The sequence below is a fragment of the Camelus ferus genome, chromosome 2 (genome assembly GCF_009834535.1).
Source record: "Camelus ferus isolate YT-003-E chromosome 2, BCGSAC_Cfer_1.0, whole genome shotgun sequence".
In the NCBI taxonomy this organism is placed as follows: Eukaryota; Metazoa; Chordata; class Mammalia; order Artiodactyla; family Camelidae; genus Camelus; species Camelus ferus.
The window spans coordinates 53,222,916-53,244,680 of record NC_045697.1 but is presented as its reverse complement, the minus strand read 5'-3'; the positions used below and the strand labels follow the sequence as shown (position 1 = coordinate 53,244,680).

Here is a 21,765-nt window from a genome sequence, read left to right as displayed (position 1 = left end):
AGTTTCAAAATACCTAATTTTCAAAAAAAGAGCTTTTTCATATCTCTGACCTATATGAACATCTAAGTCAGCAAAAGATACCTTCTTATTGGAGGGAAAAAATTCTTAAAATCAATATTTAAATGGTAATAGTTCTCTCTTACTTAATTGTAACATTAACACAACAAATTGGGTAAATTTGTCTACACATACTTTGCTATAGAAACTGCAGAGCCCATGAAATGTCAAATCATGAATAAAATTCTTTGTCCCAAGACAATGCAAGCATCACTCACACACACACACACACACACACAACACATAAAATTCTTGAAGCATTTAACATTTTCATCAGCTATGGGAAAACCAAGCTCACAGGTTTTCAGTTTATCAAGTATGTTTTCCCTCCCATACAAAGCAATGCATACAGTAAAGGTTTTGTGAAATTTGTTGAGGAACAATTTGTCCTACTTATCAGTTCCCATAAATCCCATGATGAACACGCTAGAAACAAACCCCTGCAGGAGAAAAAGGTAGCAGGTGGCATTGAAAAGAGCCTTCCTATAGTCTGTGACAGACTCATCCAACAAGATTCTACTCGCAAAAGGAACCTTTCATTGTATCACAATGGCAGCCTTTGTCCCACAGGTAAATGATCAGGAAATCAGAAAAGTTCTCCGAGTGATGACTACATTTCTCCACACCAAGTTTAAGTTGTTCATTGCTGAGATCCTTAGCATTATTGCGGGAAACTCTACCATGACCCCATGACCCGTAAGCTGGCTAAAGATCAAGGCCAGCCTAATGAGCCTCTTGGCGTGGCTTGAGCAAGGAAACTGCTGTCTCTCTTGGCCATTTTCAGGGATTAGAGGTTCCTCCAACATTAAACATTTATTCTTCGGTATTAAAGTCAGTGATCCCAGTCCACGATGCGAATGACAACAAAGTGGACCAAACTGTCTTCAATACAATTTGGTAAATTAATTTTATAGGAATTGTTCCCTATCCTTACAGCTGACAGGTTGTAGGTCACTGAATGATTAGTGAAAGGTAGTCATGGGAAAGCAAACTGGAGGAACACAAAGGTAGAATTCAGAGCCCCGAAGAGGGGCCAAAGGAAAATCCTGGCTGCTCTGAAGATTAGGAGGGCCAACTCTGCAAGTAATTCACTATCTTCCCTCCTATTTTTTTTTTTTTTTTGACTTTGATGTATTTCTTAACTCTCAGATTAGAATTTTTATGTTATTCACCTCAAATTATGTCCTTGTAACTTCCTGGGGGAAAAATAAAACACTGTCATTTACTTTTAACTGCTGGATTTGTGAAGCAAATAAACTCTATTACGATTAATAAGTTTTTCCCCCAGTGGATTTGGGCAAAGTCCTTCCTGGTCCTGACATCTTTGATTATTGTGGTTAATGGGATAGTTTTCCAATAAATCTGTCAATCGAACCTCCACTTTCCTCTGTAACCCAGTGTTGGCTAACAGAGACAGGAGCCACTAAATCACTGTTTACTAGGGTGTTTCTTGAAGCATAATCTCACTAGATGGCCCCCCCCCAAAATAAGTATTTATCCCCAAAATATCTCTTGGAAATTTATAGTATATCTACACATAGTAACATTCTTGAAAATGCCAGTTTAAAAAATCATTTTGCTTAAATACATTTGCCAAACTATATTGACCATAGAATGATGATCATCTCATCTAAAACAGCTGGCAAAATTAGTGTGTCCCCAAACACATTAAGCCATTTTAAAATGTAATCAGAGATACTACATAGCACATTCATGTACAGTTTATATAATAATTATTAAAAGAGGCTTTCATGGAATAGTAAACAGAGAGCTAAATTCATCTCTATTATTCTGTTACTTCCTTGGGGAGACAACTCACATGTCCCTCATATAAGTCTTTCAGGTTTCACCCATTCATTAAGAAACTAAGTATTATTTTTGTGGCACTTGTGCTAAATGCTAAAGATTTAGAGTAAAGTAGTTTTTTTCACCTTTAAGGATTGTACAGTCTACTGAGGGGAGATAAACATATATACAATTTCAATAAATGTAATTAGTGCTCCAAAAAAGTATTCATGGAGGTTTTTTGTTTGTTTGTTTTTGTATTTTAAGCAAAGGGAAAATTAGCTCTGCCTACACAAATTAGGAAAGGTCCCATTAGTGACTCTGAGCTGAACCTTAATGGATAAATAGGTTACTGACAATGAGATAAGCACAAATTAGATGCTCAACAGATGTTTACCAGGCAGATAAATTCAACACTAAAATTGGTATTTTTAATGACATCAACTCAGCAAAATAAAAGAAAGAAAAATGGAAATAAAATAGAAGCTATTTCTAATGAATATATAAATAAGTATATAAACTTGTTTTATTCTTAGAAATAACCTCTGACCTGAGAAAGAAAGGAAAGATAGTAAGTATCTTAGCAATAGTTTTGTTCAGGGGTTGGAAGGCATAGATCAGTGGTAGAGTGCGTGCCTAGCATGCATGAGGTCCTGGGTTCAATCCTCAGTACCTCCATTTAATAAATAAATAAATAAACTGAATTACCACTCCCCAAAAATAAAATGTTAAAAATGCTCTTGTTCAGAATATAACATTTCTGTTATACAGATATAGAGAACAAGTATCACCTGATAAGTAATTTTCTTATGTAAGTAGCAAAGATATCCACAAGATTGTATTTTCCCAGATTTCTATGTCAATTTATTAATAATACCCAGGGAGTGTTGAAACTTCTGGCCAAAGCTGGCTCAAATCAAGGTAGCCGAAGGAAGTTAACAGCAACAAAACAAGGTGAAAAGTGAGGCACTGACAACTGAAGTGCCCTCCTTTCAATAACTTAAGAAAGCCTCCAGTTTGCCTCAACAATCCAAAACTTTGGTACTGGAATGAAATAAGACCAGAAGACCATGCTGAAATCCAGCTGCAGTCGCTCCAAATGAGAGCCCAGCTACAGCCAAGCTTCCCAGCAGTCAGGGAAAGTCAGTTCTAATGCTCTCCAGAAAAATTAACCCCAGAAAAACACATCTCTTAACCACATATAGCTAGCTCTTCAGTGAAATAAATCAGAATTTCAGGGGAAACAGACAATACACCTGTCTACTTTAGAAATTCTTCATGACCAGGTTCTGACTTCATCAAGAAGAAAGTAGTGATTCCCAGACTTCCACTTGCTGTCTTGAATGGTCAGAAAGGAAAAAAAGACCTACTGGAGTAAACATAAGACCAAGTTCTAGAGGGTCCTAGGATAATACTGGATAAATAACACTTTATAGAAATAAAAAGTTTTCTTGATTACTCCTTGTATTTTGTAATGTGTGTCTTTAAAAGGAACCTGGAAACCCTGGGATCCTAAAAGTTACTAAAGTATGAATTTATGTGTGCACTAATGCTAAAGTCGTAATGAAACCCAACTCTGGGCTCCAGATGACATGTCTCCTCACAGCCTCTCTATCAATGTCCAACAGAAAGCATGTTCTCTTTAGATGTTCTCTGCAAATAGAGATCGTGGCTATCTACTGTATTCCTCAAAGAGCCTCATTTTTAGTAAGAGCCATATATATCTGTACATTGCTTATTAAACTGAATGATGTATAGGAGGGCAAAATTGTGATATTCCATTTTGCTAATGTTGAAAAATTTTAAGAATGTTTTATGCTGTTTTCCCAGGATTTTTACATTTCACAGCAATAGCTTCTAAAGCGTACAAATTTCTTTCTTTTTATAACTTGCAAGTTTAAAATTTTATATTTATAGACTTCTTTTTTTAATTTATTGAAGGATAGCTGATTTACAATGTTTTGGGTATACAACAGTGATTCAGTTATATATTCATAACTTTTATAAGTTATATATATATAAACATATATTTCAAATTCATTCCCTTTGTAGGTTATTACAAGATATTGAATAGAATTTCCTGTGCTATACAATAGGTCCTAGTTGTTTGTCTATTTTATATATAGTAGTGTGTATCTGTTAATGTCAAACTCTTAATTTATCCCCTACTCTTTCCCCTTTGGTAACCATAAGTTTGTTTTCTATGTTGGTAATTCTATTTCTGTATTGTAAAGAATTTCATTTGTATCATTTTTTTTAGATTCCACATATAAGTGATATGATATGATATTTGTCTTTCTCTAACTTATTCATTTAGTATAATGTTCTTTGCATCCATCCATGTTGCTGCAAATGGCATTATTTCATTCTTTTTTATGGCTGAGTAATACTCCTCTCTCTGTATATGTGTGTGTGTGTGTGTGTGCGCGCACACACACACCACATCTTCTCTATCCAGTCGTCTGTTGATGGACATTTAGGTTGCTCCCACACCTTAGCTATTATAAATAATGCTGCTATGAACATTGGGGTGCGTTAGAGTTTTTGAATTAGAGTTTTCATCTTTTTAACTTAGAGTTTTCATCTTTTCTGGATATATGCCCAGGAGTGGGATTCATGGATCATATGGTAACTCTATTTTTATTTTTTTAAGGAAACCCCAAACTGTTCTTTATAGTGGCGGCACAAATTTACATTCCCACCAACAGTGTAGGAGAGTTCCCTTTTCTCCATACCCTCTCCAGCATTTATTATTTGTAGATTTTTTTGATGATGGCCATTCTAACTGGTGTGAGGTGATACCTCATTGTAGTTTTGATTTGCATTTCTCTAATAATTAGTAATGTTGAGTATCTTTCCATGTGCTTATTGGCCATCTGTATATCTTCTCTGGAGAACTATTTAAGTCTTCTGCCCATCTTTTGATTGGGTTGCAGTTTTGTTTTGTTTTGATATTGAGCTGTATAAGCCATTTGTATATTTTGGAAATGAATCCCTTTTGCAAATAGTTTCTCCCATTCTATAGGTTATCTCTTTGTTTTGTTTATGGTTTCCTATGGTGTGCGAAAACTTTTAAGTTTAATAATATTCCATTTGTTTCCATTACGCTAGGAAACAGATCTAAAAAAATATTGCTGCAGTTTATGTCAAAGAATGTTCTATGTTTTCCTCTATTAATTGTATGGTATCCAGTCTTACATTTAGGTCTTTAATTCATTTTGAGTTTATTTTTGTATATGGTGTTAGAAAATGTTCTAATTTCATTCTTTTACATGTAGCTGTCTAGCTTCCCTGGCACCACTTATTGAAGAGACCATTCAAACAAAAAATTCTTAAATTTGTATGGAAACACAGAAGACCCTGAATAGCCAAAATAACCTTGAGAAAGAAGAATGGAGCTGGAGGAATCATGCTGCCTGATCTCAGACCACACCACAGAGCCATAGCAATCAAAATAGTATGGTACTGGCACAAAAACAGACACACAGATCAATGGAACAGGATAGAAAACCCAGAAACAAGCCACGCACCTGTGGTCAATCAATCTATGACAGAGGAGGCAAGAATATTGACTTCATTCTAAAAATAAAGTTGGACTGGCTCTACATTCTAGGTTCAAATCATTAAACAAAACTTGATAAACATTGTCTTCTGGTCTTTTGGCATATAATGTTCATGGGTTCTGATTCATATTAGTTTCCTTTTTATTTCTATTCATTTTTAGGATTTTCTTTTGATTTTTATAATATTAAGATTTTAATTGAATTTGATTTTTTACAACTTTCATTATGTGGTATTTCACAAAGTCTTCCAAAGAAAAGTGCAAAGTCTTTATCCAAGCCTGGGGGTTGTTTTCTATTATTGGTTTAATGTAATTCTACCTACTGTGATCTCAGTTCTCAGATATCTTTAAACTCTTACATATATATTAGATCTTGTTCATCTTTTTTTGTATATATATATTTTTTATTGAATTATAGTCAGTTTACAATGTGTCAATTTCTGGTGTACAGCATAATGCTTTAGTCATACATGAATATACATATATTTGTTTTCATATTCTTTTTCACCATGTTACTGTAAGAAATTTAATATAGTTCCCAGTGCCATAGAGTATAAACTTGTTGTTCATCTAATTTTTTATATATTTATTAGTATCTGTAAATCTCAAACTACCAATTTAATCCTTCCCACCTCCTTCTCCTGCCAGTAACCACAATTTTGTTTTCTATATCTATGAGTCTGTTTCTGTTTTGTAAATAAGTTCATTTGGTTTTTATGTTTGTATGTGTATTTGTTTGTTTTAGATTCCACATACAAGTGAATTCATATGGCATTTTTCTTTGTCTCTCTGGCTTACTTCACTTACAATGACAATCTCCAAGCCCATCTGTGTTGCTGCAAGTGGCATTATTTTATTATTTTTTATGGCTGAGTAGTATACCATTGTATAAATATGTATCAAAGGATGAAAGTTTGAAATGCTTTGTTTTCCTCTACAGTCCTGCAAGCTTGTTTCCCCTCTAGATATCTTTCCTGGATTTGGATATTCTGAAAATTAACAAGACAGGTCAACTCATAGTTTTCCCTCTAAGAGGAGCTTTAAGACAATGAGTCAGGGTTAGCCAGCATAGCTGTCAAGGTAATTACCAGTTCCTGAGTGACACTGAGTATCCCATTTTCTCTCTTTCTCCTCCTTCGCTCCCCCACCCACTTTCCCTTTCATCTTCTTTTTCTTTTCCCCATCTATTCTCTTAATCTTTTCTTTGCTTTCATTGTTATTTTTCAAGAGGCCTATTAAACATGTGCTCCAATGCGTATCTTGAATGAGAAATCCTCACCATATTATTTTAAGCAGTGTTTTGGGGGATCTCATGAGAGAATCTGAAGGTATTTTATATATCTACTTCACATTTTTATTGAGGAAGTTCTTGGGCCAGCCCCCTTTGATTCTAAAAATGAATCTATGTGTTTTAGAATAATATCTATGCACTTTATTCATGGTTATATAAACCCAGTCATTGTACACAATATGGAAGGTCTCATAATTTTAGTACCATAACATGCCAACTATATATTTTAGAGTGGTGGTTCTTTTTGCCAATTATGGTTATGCATTTTGATTTTGATGTTATTCACTAGGATTAACCTTCATGATTTTGAAACATACAAATTTCTGCACTAAAATGTTACTTTTCAGATGCCTTAAGAATTAATCATATAGAGAGTTGTTAGTGATTTACGCTGCAACTATCACAAACCCTGTTGTACTTCAAGCGTACAGTAGAGTATTGAGATAAGCCTGACACTAATGAATTTGCTGAAAAATAAAGTGGGACCAAAAATAATAATAAAACCACATGCATATGAATACCACCAAAAGAAAATAAAGTACATATCAGATGTAAAAACACTAACAGAATAAGAGGAAGTTGTTATGGGTAAAAGAATGCATATAAGTCTATAATCATCATTTCACTTACTACAAAAATATTTATTTCACAGTGCCAGAAGTATGAACTTCTCACAAAACATAATAGCTCCACTGCGTGAGAGTTATATAAATGGACACTTCCTATCAGTATCTAAACAAGAGGAAGCTGTTGCTTGACTGAGAAGCCCTGCTGGTCCTCCTCCCATACTCCAGGGATGTTTCAGGAGTTGGCTTTGGCCCCTCAGATGAATATGTGACTAGATCAAGGCTGGTGAATCAGTTATAGATCACAAACACAGTAAGTTTTGAGGCTTTGTTCAACATCAACCCAACATCCTGGGAGATTTCTTTTCATAGGAGTTCTGATTCTCCCTTTGCTTTACTTTGGAAAACACCAGGGTATCTGAATAGCTCCAATATATAATTCACCTGGATCATCTACAACAATCACTCAAAAGTCTTTTAGCTCTCTTAGATTGCCTTAGGTCAATAAATATGACATGAGGAATGTTCAGTGTCACTAGTACTGGGTAAGCGTTAGACTATCAGCTTCACAAGGGCAACAATTTTTGCCTGCTTTGGTTACTAATTAATCCTTAATGTCAGGAACAGTATCTGAAATAATTTAAGTGCTCAAAGAATAATATCCAGTTTTGCAAAGTTCCCAAGAGACCTAGGTTAGTGTCTGAAGTAGATGGGAGACCCCTGCTGTAGAATTGTTTTTCTGTCAGTAGGGGTGAGGATACCAAGCATTCCCAGGTGAAATACATTATGCTGACAAAACAATATCATTGAAGGTATTCTGATCCTCTGGTACTTGTGAATTAAATAAAGACTCAACTGAAAGTCAGTATCATTCTACGGCTCTAAATCAATGGCTGAGAAATTACCATGTGGAATAGAGCACCTTCATGATTTGGGGACTGATCAGACCATAGTCTTCTAAGCATCATTTGACCCTAATGATCAAAGGAAAATGATGTGACTGAACAGTCCAAATAGAATGGCTGGTCTTCTTTCTTTAGCAGCTTGTTTTAGCAATTTTGAAACTCTGCCATCTTTCTCTGAACAGCAGAAGCCAACTATTCTGAGAAATAGAAAATCTCAACTTACTCTGTGCAAACTGAATAAACATTTTAGGGTTCTAAACATCACTCCTAACTTTCTAAGACATGAAATACTTCTAAGAAAAAGAGGACTACAACACAATGCTCTTATTATTTCTTGTTTGTGTTCTGGCAGTCCTCATTGATTCCTGTAAATACCTCAATCTGGCCAAGGACTTCATAGCTAAGGTGAAGTCACAGTTAACATTTTTTTCCCCAGAGAAATGTATGCAAAAGAAAATATTCTTCTCTGAATCATCTAAGCAAATTATTTGGTTAGCTATATTTTACCAAAATATCTCCCATATTGGTAGTTTTATGATATATACTTTGTAAGTTAGAATGAGCTGTCTTTGAAACAAAACAATTATTCTGAATTCAATAATTTAATTTTGTATTTCCCGAATGTTTCACCTGTATTATTGAAATTTAAAAATCTAAATGCAACATTGATTCATAAAAGGTTAATCAATCAGCAAGTATACATTGAATGTTTATACCATGAACTTACTGAAGAATAAAATGCAAATGGCTTTGCTACTTTATATTGATTAAAATATTTCATATTTAGATTTAACTTGTATGAAGTTGCTCTTGGGTATTTAAGAAATGGTCTGTTTTCTAATTTCTAAAAATCAATGATTGTAATTCTGGAAGGAAGATGACCAACCACAGCCCATAATATATATAGAGGGTCACTTGATATCCAGGTTCTTAAACTAAAAAGAAACATTTGAATATAAAAGTGTTGTGACCAGCTATAATCATTTTAACAATACCTTCCAATTCAAATAGGTGGAATTCGTTGATTGAGAATGCAATTAATTTTTTAAAACTCCTCTATATTTTTTCATAAAACATAAAAATGCATTCTTTAAAAAGGTAGATAGTCTCTTTTCAAGCTTTATAAATGACAACTCTGTTTCCTCCTATGCACTTCACTAACCACAACTGACACAAAGATGACTCTGCTATCGTCAAATCTTTCCTTTTTGTCATCTTCCTATTGGGTGTAATGTAGGAGGAAGATAAATCACATGCTGCAAAGCACTAACACCCTTTAATTAGTCTCCAGTTATTTACCTTGGGTCTTCTTTACAGTTGAGAGGCCAGCTCAACCTACTGCCAAGCAAGACCTGACAGGCACAAGGGAAGGTAATCAAATTGAAATGTCCAGAGAGAATGACTCTTTTTCACAGGAGTTAATCATAATTTCTTCCTCTTAGTTTTTATTGCTAAGCTTGAATATGCCTTGGCATCATTTTGACATTAGTTTCTAACCTAAACCTTAGATTCTGTATAATGTTATGATTAAATTTATTTTTAACTTCACTTTGGGTTATTTTTAGTCTTCACTACTGGCTAAACTACTGAAGACAATGTAAATTGTAAAGAAAAGTTGTTCAAGACAATGAATTTATTCCTACAGACATATGTGGAGGGCTAACTTCTCAGAAAGATGAATGTGTCATAATAATCCAGACTGACCCCTTAACTAATTTAAAATTTTTATTTCTATCTAAAGATTATAATTTTATACGTTACGGTATAACTTTTTTAAAAATTATGAGTTACATATCCTCACGAAAGCTGAATAGTTCTGCTGTTTCATAGACTTTTCCATCAAGTACTCATTGGTTTAAGTAACATAAGTAAATTATGGTCTTATCTCTCTGATTTCTGTTTATGCTAAAAAAGAGGATCTACTGTCATTTTACAGATTGCTTGTGTGACTGTGTGTGTAAATCTGTATATGTGTTATAATTTTGCTTGAATTGAAAACATCCTAAGAGAGATCTTAACTATTCCAACTACAAAAAAGAAATGATAATTATGTGACATGATAGAAGTGGTAATTATCACTACAATGGCAATCACATTACAATATATAAATATATCAAATCAACATGTCATATAATTTAAATTTACACAATGTTATATGTCTAATATATTTGTGTTAAAAAATGAAAAAAGGTAACTGGCAAGTGAAGAATTAATAGGGAACTCCATTCTTTTCATTGAAATTTGAGTTTGCTTGTAGATCTCACATGAGCTCTTTTCCAACCAATGATATCCTATCAGAGGTTCTGAAATCAGTTTAGTAGACAGTCTTTCTAATCATTATTATCTGTGAATCAAAAGCAAATGGAGTCTGGTGTGTTCCCTTTACCAAGCCTGGACTTTAACTCTGTGACCCTCTCTTGTAAAACTCAGTTTGCAAGTCTCAAATCTATACAAGTAGGTCAATAACAGTAGTTGCAACAAGATGTGGTTAGCATTTATTTCACAAATACCACATATACTGAAATATTAAAAGCTTAAACTGTTATATGTATCTTTCTAAAAAGACTATTTTTAAAAAATCAAATAAGCAGGTGTGACTCCTATACTCCTTTAGAAAGATAAGGCTAGTTTATTTCTTTAAATATTTCAGTCAAAGCCCTGTCATTGTCATACCTATGTTTTTATTAAAACAATCAAGTTAATCTCATCATTCATGATGACTGGAGAAGTAATTGTGAAGAATGCAGTTTCAGTATACCCTCCATCTCCTCCATCTTACATGTTCCTGTTAGACCAATCATGGAATTACAGAATTTTAGAAATTTTAGTTCAAACTTTCATTTATAGGTAAGAATAGTAAGGCCCAGATAAAGGAAATTACTTGGACAAAATTGCACAAGTAGAGATAGAGCCTGAGATGGAACTCAGTTCTCCAAAGGAATGTGTAGTCACACAGTCTCTGGTCCTGAACCACTCAGCTGGTTTCCCTTGTTTACAAAGCCTTGCCTACTCTTCAGACTGGCATGGGAAGCCTCTCCTTTTGCTGCCCTAAACCTTCTTTCCAACTTTATCTTTCCCTTTTCTCCATTTAAATGCCCATGGATATTCAGAAGGCTTTCTCTTCTATTTGAATGTTCTCTATTAATCTCTGCATGAGTAAGTCCCACCTGTATCTCCCACACAAGTAGTTTGTTGATTTCTTAACTGAAAACTTCTATATGTAGAAAGCCACTTTTGTGACATTTTCGACTTTCTTTCCTCTAACAGTGACTTGTTGTTGCAACTCTCTTCCTACAATTGATGCTACTGGGTAAGACTAGCAAGACCAATTCACCTTGATAATCTCAACACTTGACAGTGCCTTGTTCTTTATATATATAAGCTAAAATTTTTATTTATAGGTAAGAATAGTACCTATAAATGTACATATATATTTATAGGCACCATTATGTGCCTATACATTATATATGTGTATGTATATGTGTATACATAGGGACACATTTTTTTCCAACAAAGTTTAAAGTTATTCAAACTACCTGTCCTTCTCTACAACAGAATAAAATTCTCATGTAATTTAATTATTTATAAAAAATTGTGTCTATGACTTTCCTTATTAATGGCCTACTAGTAGGTTCCTGGTACATGTTAAATGAATATATGATTAACCTTGTAATGATACTTTTAATATTATAGCCAAAAATCAAATTCATACACATTATACTGTTTGGTTTTTCTAAAGTTTTTAATAAAATAAATTTACCACATTGGCTATATCTACCCATAAATCTAGTGGGGTTTTTCCTTAAAGCAAAGAAAACATTGTTCCAAATCACTCCTAAATTATTAGTAATAGATCCTTTTAATTTAATTTTTTTTTAATTTTTTAATTTTTATTTTTAGGTGCAATCATGAAGAGCTTCTTCCTAGTTGTGACTATCCTGGCATTAACTCTACCTTTTTTGGTGAGTTAATTGCATCTAATGAATTTGTATTAAAACTTTAAGAAAATTTTATTTAAAGGCTCTAATTATGTAAATTTCTAAATAGTTATATTTATAGAGCAAAATAGCTGCATACTAACTATATTTTCATAAAAGTAACTCATTTTTACATTTATTTCTATTACAAAATTTAAAAGATGTTCTGGACATCAGTTTTCAAGAATTAAGAAATCACACTTTATCATGTATAAGAAAATCTTTAAAATTCTCATATGATAGAGAAAATATATTTTTGGGGAAAAACAATACTGAAGATATTTTTTAATTATAATATGCTCTAAAAAATAATTCACAAAAAATAAATGCAAAAATCATAGTTCAGGATCAGAAATGTTTTAAATTAAATTCCTATCTCACACAGACCCCAATCACTTTAGAGACTAAATTCTTAAAAGATTGGGAACTTGTTTAAGCTTTTTTACCAGTTTCAAAGACCTTGGCACATCTACCTTTACCGTCAAACATAACTGTACATTTTATTGTACTCTTCCCAAAACGTCAGCTGACTGACTCCTCCCCAGGGATACTGTCCATAATCAAATCTAATTTTCAGGCATTTTTTTAAAAGTTACATTCTGTGTATTAAAGCTATCTGAAAAAGAAGAGGGTTTTGGGGGATTTTTTTCTTTTAATTTTTAGACTTGTTTTCATTGTCATTTTGGCTATCACCCTGCTTTACTTTCACGTTCAATCGGCGATCCCAGGCACTTATTTGCAAACAGCAAGAACAGGAAGGCAAACATACGATGTTTTGCGTCCTCCTCTTAGACTGTAAAATTTGGAAGGCCCTTAGTCCTTGTTTCATAATTCACTTATTATTAAATTTAGACGTGCTTTTAAGTTAGTATCTCCTAAATAATTCTATGAGGTAAATTAGTGGAGTCAAACTTTTAAAAAATTTTGAACGACTATGACATTCACATTTATTTTCTTTCATTTATTCTTTGAAATTTGATTTTATTGTGGCACCTGCACATTTTGAAAGTGGGCTTTCTCTTTGAGTGACAGGGATTGAACTTTGTATCAGAAATGATCCATGACTGCCTGACCTGCAGCAACCACTTACTGAGTTACTGGAGCCTGGTGGAGCCCACAGACACTGCTTCCTGCTTTCACAAAGCTGCAGGCCCCACAGACATGAACAAATAAATCAAAGGAAGAATCAAAGTTTATAGATTTTTTACCATTCAATCTTATGAATGATCAAAATGATACAAATTGAAAAAGTAATGTGAAACAACAAGTTTCTTCTGTGTAGCACAAGGAACTATATTCAATATCTTGTAGTAACCTATAATGAAAAAGAATATGAAAACGAATACATGTATATATATGCATGACTGAAACATTATGCTGTACACCAGAAACTGACACAATATTGTAAACTGACTGTATTTCAATTTAAAAAAAGAAAAAAAGAAATAAATTATTAAATTCTTCAAAAAAAAAAAAGCAATGTGATAGCATCTTTTATGTGCTAAATGTATTCCTTCTCTCCAAAATAAAAATAGTTAAGATAATATTTATTACTAGCAATTATGAGATGAACTGCATAATCCATAGACTTTTGGTGGCTATAAGTTGGCACAACTTTTCATTACAGCAGTTTAATAATTTCTACAAAGACTTTTTGTCCCCCCAAACCCACACTTTTGAAAAACTATCTTAAGGAATCAATGAAAACTATTTAAAAGGCCACTGATATCCAGATGTTATGCATCCCTCTATATACAATAAAATATTTTTTTGAAAAAAGCTTTATGGTTAGCAATAACGAACAAACATTTCAGGACATAATCATTGATCATTTATTTTTAAACTATAAATGTGTAAGTATGAAAACTATGAGATAATGAAAAAATAATATGAGAGATCATGTTTCTTGAAAAAAAATAAGATGCAGGATACGAAAATGAATGTATAGCAGTTGTACGTAATACATATAAGTTAATATTATATTAAGATGTCTAGATTATCAGAATTTTTGAGTGTAGGCAAACTTTCTACAATATTCATATTACTTTTTAAATTTTAAACAAATGATTTAATAAATTTAGAGAAAAACAAGTCTCTGTCTCAACACACCCTGAATTCTATTATTTTTTTCAAATTTCTATACCTACAACATTCAAAAGGTTTCTAGAGTCTTTTATATCCAAGGAATATGTGTGCAATGTCCTAAACTCGAACTGCCATTTTAAAATATTTAAAATTATGACCTCATCGCAAAAGTTTATAAAACTTTTGGGAGTTTTAAAGTTTTATATATACATGCCTATGGAAATTACTTTCTCATTCCTGACTCATAATGTGTGTTGCAATCCAGAATTAAGAAAAATACTATAAAAACAAATGAAAGTTGATTTTTAAAAAGCATAATTATAAAACATTTATATATCGATGTTATGCTAGGAGCCATTTTTTTAACCTAGAAAACTTCAAAAATCATCTTAATAGGAGGGCAGAAATATATTCTCAATGTTCTTCTTATTTTTAACAATATAGATTCAATACAAACTGAATATAAGTTATTCATATTTTTCATTTAAGCAAATATCACGTGTATTTGTTGGCACAGGGGTCAGATGATCACATTCTCTTCAACCTTGAATTTTTCTCCCTAGACAATGATTTTTAAAAGACAACTTAACTGTAGAGTTCATTATTACTATTTAGTTAGTATATCACTGTTGCTTCTTGAGTGGTTCACAGGCTTTTTAGATTAGTTAACCATGGAAAATGCTTTATAATATTTTACAATACTAAAATAAAAACAAAGAAAACATGTTTTGTCTTTAATATAAAAGGTATCTTTAAAACCACAAAAAAAATCTAGAATTCTTGCTTTTTTTTAACTTTGTGTTTCTTATTACTTCTCTGAATCTCACCAGGGTGCAGAGGTGCAAAACCAGGAACAACCAACAGTAAGTTTGTCTCTAGTAGAGACATGGACTCCAAAGTAAATTCTACAAAGTTTATTCTGCAAAGTTTAATGATATTAAAATGCCTTTTGTCTAAAAACTAAGTATTTAAACCCCATAAAATAATCTAATAATCTGTGTAAAAGTCATCAGTTAGCAATCAATCATGTGAATTAATCTCAAAGTTCTTCTAAAAATCTTGGTATCATCTTATAGGCCAAGTCACGTCTTTTGGCTTTTGTGTGTATTTAGCAATAAGAGAAAACTCTCTCAGAATTTAGTACTGGAAAAAAATGAAAACAAAAGTAAAGTTTAATACTTCTTCTGCCTACTTTTTAAGACTTGGGGAAAGATCCATCTCTGAATACTTCTCATACACTTATATTTACTTTCTCCTTTTGTTTCCCCAACATTCTGTTTGAATGAATACATAAATATGTCTTCTTTTATGAGAAATAAAAGTGTAATTTTTATTTGCAGTGTAATTTTGTTGATTTGTTTCTATTTATATGGAAAGACCTAATGACATATTTTTATAATTGCACATAATCAATAGAATGGAGTCAAATAAAAATAGAAAATTTCCTTACTGATATTTAACAGATAAAATTAAGCTGAAAAAAATCCAAAATATACATCCAGGAAGTCTCCTACATCACTTTATTTTTCTATTCTGATATAATTAGGTTGGTGGGGGGATGTGCCCTCAGCCTTCTCTCTAGGTAAATAAAATTTGTAAACAATTACAAACATGTGGTGAGAATACATATATATATACATATAAATATGAAAAAATATGTACGTATTTTTCCTGTGTGTGTAGTATGTTTGTGCAGAGTATGCCAAAGCTCTCTATGAGATTTGTCTTATTGTTGTACTTCTAATATGCAACATTTACTGAGCACTTTTTATATGTGCCAAGCTCTGGGCAACGTGGTTTACATTATGAATTATCTTACCTAATTTTTTGAAACTAATGTTATTTTTAATATTTGCTGAAAATCAAGAAGTGAAAGGAAAGTGTAAAAATTCATATCTTGTAAAATATTATGGTTATTGGGTTCACTATTTCCAATGTTGTACCTACTTAACATCAAATACTGTAACATATTATTTCAAAAAATTCTGATTTAAAATATCTCTACATTCTAGCTTACAATAATACCATTCTTCATAATTTGTTCTTTTTGCAGTGCTGTGAGAAGGTGGAAAGATTGCTCAATGAAAAAACAGTCAAATATTTCCCAATTCAGTTCGTGCAGAGTAGATATCCTAGTTATGGAATCAATTACTACCAACACAGACTAGCTGTACCAATTAATAACCAATTTATTCCTTACCCAAATTATGCAAAGCCAGTTGCAATTAGACTACATGCTCAAATTCCTCAGTGCCAAGCCCTGCCAAATATCGACCCACCTACTGTGGAACGTCGGCCACGCCCACGTCCATCATTTATTGCCATTCCCCCAAAGAAAACCCAGGATAAAACAGTCAACCCTGCCATCAATACTGTTGCTACTGTTGAGCCTCCAGTTATACCTACCGCCGAACCAGCAGTGAACACTGTAGTTATTGCAGAAGCTTCCTCAGAATTCATCACCACAAGCACACCCGAGACCACCACAGTCCAAATTACTTCGACTGAGATCTAAAAACTAAGGAAACAGCAAAGAAGACAACACAGGTAAATGAGCAAAACACAAAAATAAACACTAGACAAGGTTCATGGATTTATCAACACAATCATAAAATCTAAAATAGTGTCGATGGATAAATTAAGTCTGTTACGGGAACAGGCAAAATGGGCTAATTTTAATTTTAATTTGGTGGGGCCATAGCATTGATACACTAAATTATTTTCCAACAGGAAATGAAAAATAACATTATTTTACGAAATGAATAAAAATTGGGGGTTTTATTATCAAACTTTTTTTTTTTTTTTTGACAAGTGGAACACTCCTCGAGCTTAATAGTTTTATTTCATTCCTGGTCACACACGAAGACAGTAGAGTAAAATACTATGTTAAACTTATGATTTTTCTTATCTCCAAAGTAAACTTTCTTAGAACAATTTATATAGGGTATGAGTTTAAATACATTTTAATTGTTTAACAGTGTTCTTGAACTCTAATTTTGATACAAATAGAGTGAAAGGAAATGATACATTTCCCACGTGGAACATGGTGGATCCTCTCCCATGTAGCTTCATGGATCCTCTCAGACATCATTTCTGAAAGGATCCATGAAGTTAGGCACCCCAAATTTCCTATTCGAAGATAAACCCATGGAAGAATTATAATTCTTAACCTGAAAAACACCTACATACTCAAAGGATACTTTCAGAACTTTAAATGTGATGTAAAATATTTCTGTTTATTGGGTCAATGGATAATGGCAGAGTCTAAAATAATTTAAAACTTATATGAAGAAGTTAAATAAAGAGAAAGATTAATAAAACAGAAAATAACTAAAGAATGTGAAATAATTTGGGGAGAAAGTGACAAAATTTTGAGAGTCTCTACAACAAATATTTTCAGTGCATCACACTGTCTACATGTTTTATGATCTAAAATACAACTCAGTGATCTATGATATAATAATAACAGCATTAGATCAGAGAAGGCTGCTTCTTCCCTTGTGTGACCTTATATAAGTCATTACTGTCTTTGAACTTTCATTTTCTCATAATTTTGGTTGCTATGAGATTCAAGTGAGAAAGCACATTGTGAATGAGTTGTAAAAATTGATCAATCTGTGAAATGTAATGTTCTAGAAAAGATAAAGTAAAATTAATAAATACTAAAATTTACTTTCAACCAATATCTCAAGTCCTTACTAAATAATCAAAACTACATAACTATCTCAGTTTATTCCTATAGCAGCCATATGGAATAGATTATATTACTATCTTGAATTCACAAATGGAAAAAAATAGGCCAGACCTGTAGATTATAGATAGTAAGGCTTAATTAGTTTGACATCTATTTCCATATGGCCTAACTTGCAAAAAAAAAAAACAAAACAAAACAGAAAACATACTTTAGTTTCCCAAGATCAGCATATGTATAAATTTTATCATTGAGTTCATATTTAATAAGACATCTGGTAAGAAAAAAAATGATAGTAAGCTGGATAAATTGTTGACTTACTAAAATTTTGAAAACAAAATGAGAAAATTAATGGTGACAACATGAAAACAAGTAATTGAATATACTTTTATCTATTGATCCAAATACATTATTACATGATTATATTTTTAATAGAATAATCATTATCTTAACAGTTACATTTGTTCAAAACTCATGAACCCAGATTTCTAAGTTCATACCTCTGTATAATATCACTTATAAAAAGACTGTAAAGAATTGTGTCTTTCTAGAAATATGAGGTGAAGTCAATTATTTTCAGTTCACTATATGTCAAATTTAAATATTTAAATTTAGATATTTAATTTGATAAACTCCTTGGATATGGACATGAGACAAATCATGGAAGCTAAATAAAAGTCTACATGTCATGAGAACCACTAACACACAATGAACTAAATTCCTAAACTGTCATCATTTTTTATAGGTCTTGCTGAAACCAAACGACCAGTTCAAACTCTCCTTTGGCCAGCTGTCTGCCTTCAGTCAAGAGAGAATATGATTTTCACAGATTCAGCTCCTTTCTCTTCTCCCCTTACATTTTACATTCATGCACATTTAATTTTTTGATCTTGCATAATAAAGCTAATTGAATGCAACTGGATCTCTTGAAAACAGTCTGTGAATACACCTTAGGGATCTTTGAAACTTTGAAATTCCAAGATAAATTTAGTGTGAGTTTGAGTATATACATTTAATTGGAGGCAAAGTTCATAATTTCCTCTGATTCTCAAAGTGGGTCCATTGTTTAACACTGGTTAAGAGTACCTTCTGCAGTATGACACTGGAATATCTAAATTCATGGCTAAGTCACTGGGACCCAAGAAGAACTAAGCCATAGTGTTAGAATCCAGAGGACCACACAGTGACTCTTGGGAGCCATGAGAACTCTAGAGTTAGCATTAAAGTATCCAAATGTAATGCTAATTTTAGTCTAGATCATTCCCGAGAGCAATTTCTGGACACAGACAGGCTACAGATAACTACAACTACAAACACAGACATACGGCAAAATTAATGGGAGTTGATGGAGACTCTTGACCTGCATGTTCAGTTTCCTCCAGACTTGAAGCTACAGACTCACACCTGTACACAGAAACACACACACACACACACACACATCAGGAAGCTTCTAGAACTGAGGTCTTTTAGTCTACAAAATTTAGTGAATACTCAAAATCCAAAAATATGCCAGTTTTTCCTTTAAAGAAACAGTGCAAAGAAAATGTGCTTGCCCCATATTTAGCACATTGTGCCAGGAAAAATACAAATCACTCAACATTTACAAAAAGCTTACTGTCACCCATCTAGTCTCTTGCTGAAACCCTCAATAGATGTTCTATTGCTAGGAGTATTGTACAAGCCTTTACCTTCTCTCTCTCAAATGCTAGGGTCTGGAAGTGAGGCCTGGTCAGAAACATGGCATGGTTGGGCTTCAATTATAATGACCATTAATAATATTACTAATTCCAAGTAAAATAAAGTAAAATTGTGGAAGAAATAGAATTTATTTCATTAATTTAAAAAATTTATCACAAAGTACTATAAGAATTCTTGTGGAATATAAGACAACAATAATATTAAATAATAATAAGCAATCAACAGTTATATATTACAAACCGAAGGTCTTTGTTCACATGTATTTAATTATTTAATATGTACTCATAGACTACATATTATTGTAGTTGTTATCATTATTACTGCAAAAGAGAAATGAAGTAATTTTCCCCAAGTAGGCTTCAATGAATGTTTATTTTCTCATCCGTAAAGGACATTTACCATCCACAAGATAAAGTCAACTTTCATGATCTTGCTGTTACTACCTTCCTACCTCATCTCTTACATCCTCATGCCATTCACCCCAGTGACTCAAAAACTCTCATGACAGCTTTAGCTGTGCTACCATCACCACCAGCACTTTTTTGAAGCTACTAAAATCCTTTTGATAATTTATATCACATAATCAAAATCTGACTCCTTGTCTTAGATACCAAATCTTTAAGAAAAACTTTCCTAAACTTTCAAGATGAAGTGCTCCACTAATGTGCTACCACAGCATCCTGCCCCTACCAGTCGCTTTCCCCTTAGTACCCATAAACCTCTGTTACACCTGCCTGTCAACCTCTCCTGCTGGGATATTAGCCCTATGAACATAGGAACTATGTTCTCTCACTACTGTCCCTCCAAGGTAAGGCCCAATACAGTGCAGGAACTAAATAAATGTTTGCTAAACAAATGAGTAAGTAAAGGGATAAACAGATTGCTAATGGCTGAAACTGAAATATCCATTTAATAGGATTAAATAATCTAGGCTTTTCTTATCAAAGTCCAGAAAAGAAAAATGATGACCTTAGCAGTTTATTACTGATCATAAAAGTTTATTACTGATCATAAACTACCAAAGGCAGTGATAAATTATTAGGTTAATTTTAAACTCAAAAGAAAATTGCTGCAAGTCATAATACTAATCACAGCAATATAAAAGTGTAAACAGAAAATGTTTTTACAATTTAATCTGTTTTCAAGGAAAGAAAGTTGAATGTCAACAGAATGATAACCAAATTGCTATATCAATATTATGTATTATCGTAACTCTAGCATACTATTTAGAAGGAGGTGATGGTGTATCCTCTTCCTAATCTTCTTAATGTGATAAACTGTAGTAGTGGCCGAATGCCTGGATTATTGGGATAAAGGCTATAAACCTAACAGTCAAGACTAAAGAAAAAAAATGGGCTTGAAAGATCAATTTTCTTCTTTTTATGTGTATATTTTATTAGAATATATGGATAAATCCAGAAACTCTTGAAGGCAAGATTAAAGTCCTAAATATCCCTATAAAATTAACATTTGGCATTAACATAGTTACTTTCCACATTTAAAAATCATTCTTTTGAATTAGTCACCATAAAATACCTATAATCATTGTTGGGATGGTCAAGACAAGAACCTTAAAGAGTAAAACTTTGACATACCTCATGACACAGAAATAATAAACTTTAAACTGATGATTTCAAGTAATAGTACAAATGACAAAAATTTTATAAGGAATAAAATTATTCTTTCTTTTTCCTAAGTAAAGGTGTAACAGTGAAACATAATATTTCCACAAGAAGAATCTACACAAGAAACTGATTTTGTCAACAGGCTTGACTTTCTTTTAATCGGTATTAACCCTTGCCAACAGCAATCATATTAAAGTCTTCTCAGTCTATCCCCAAAAGGAAATAAGTAGGAGGGACATTCAGGGATGAAAGCTTTATTTATTCAAAAGGGACTCGCTAGTTTTCATTTGGAGACAACAACCACCAGAGAAGTCAGAGCGATTAAGAGAAGATGAAATCTTATCAGAACAGAGGAGAAACCCCTTCTAAGGTATCTATGCAGATAAGATATTGGGACACGGATTTTTCTTTCAGGCCCCAAGCTTGCCACAGTTTGGACTATGGAAAAGTAAATTTAGTAACTGAGATTATCTGCTGACCATTAGACAAATTAAACTTGTTTCTAACACTATTAAACTGCTGA

At 32.6% G+C, this 21,765-nt stretch overlaps 1 protein-coding gene and 1 long non-coding RNA gene across 2 annotated transcripts in view; one reads left to right on the top strand and one right to left on the bottom strand.

The window, feature by feature from the left end:
- The window catches only part of LOC116657199, a 100,760-nt gene extending 83,357 nt beyond the window's left edge, over positions 1-17,403 (bottom strand). Inside the window, exon 1 of the long non-coding RNA XR_004312225.1 lies at positions 16,635-17,403. This is a non-coding gene — a long non-coding RNA (uncharacterized LOC116657199). The remainder of the gene's footprint in view (positions 1-16,634) is intronic.
- CSN3 (casein kappa) lies at positions 9,268-18,872 on the top strand. The gene is made up of 5 exons (XM_006188672.2): positions 9,268-9,537; positions 12,067-12,128; positions 15,059-15,091; positions 16,282-16,775; positions 18,665-18,872. The coding sequence occupies exons 2-4, from the start codon at positions 12,075-12,077 to the stop codon at positions 16,741-16,743; spliced, it is 549 nt and encodes a 182-aa protein (XP_006188734.1). The 5' UTR covers positions 9,268-9,537; positions 12,067-12,074; the 3' UTR covers positions 16,744-16,775; positions 18,665-18,872.
- The last annotated feature ends 2,893 nt before the right edge of the window (positions 18,873-21,765 follow it).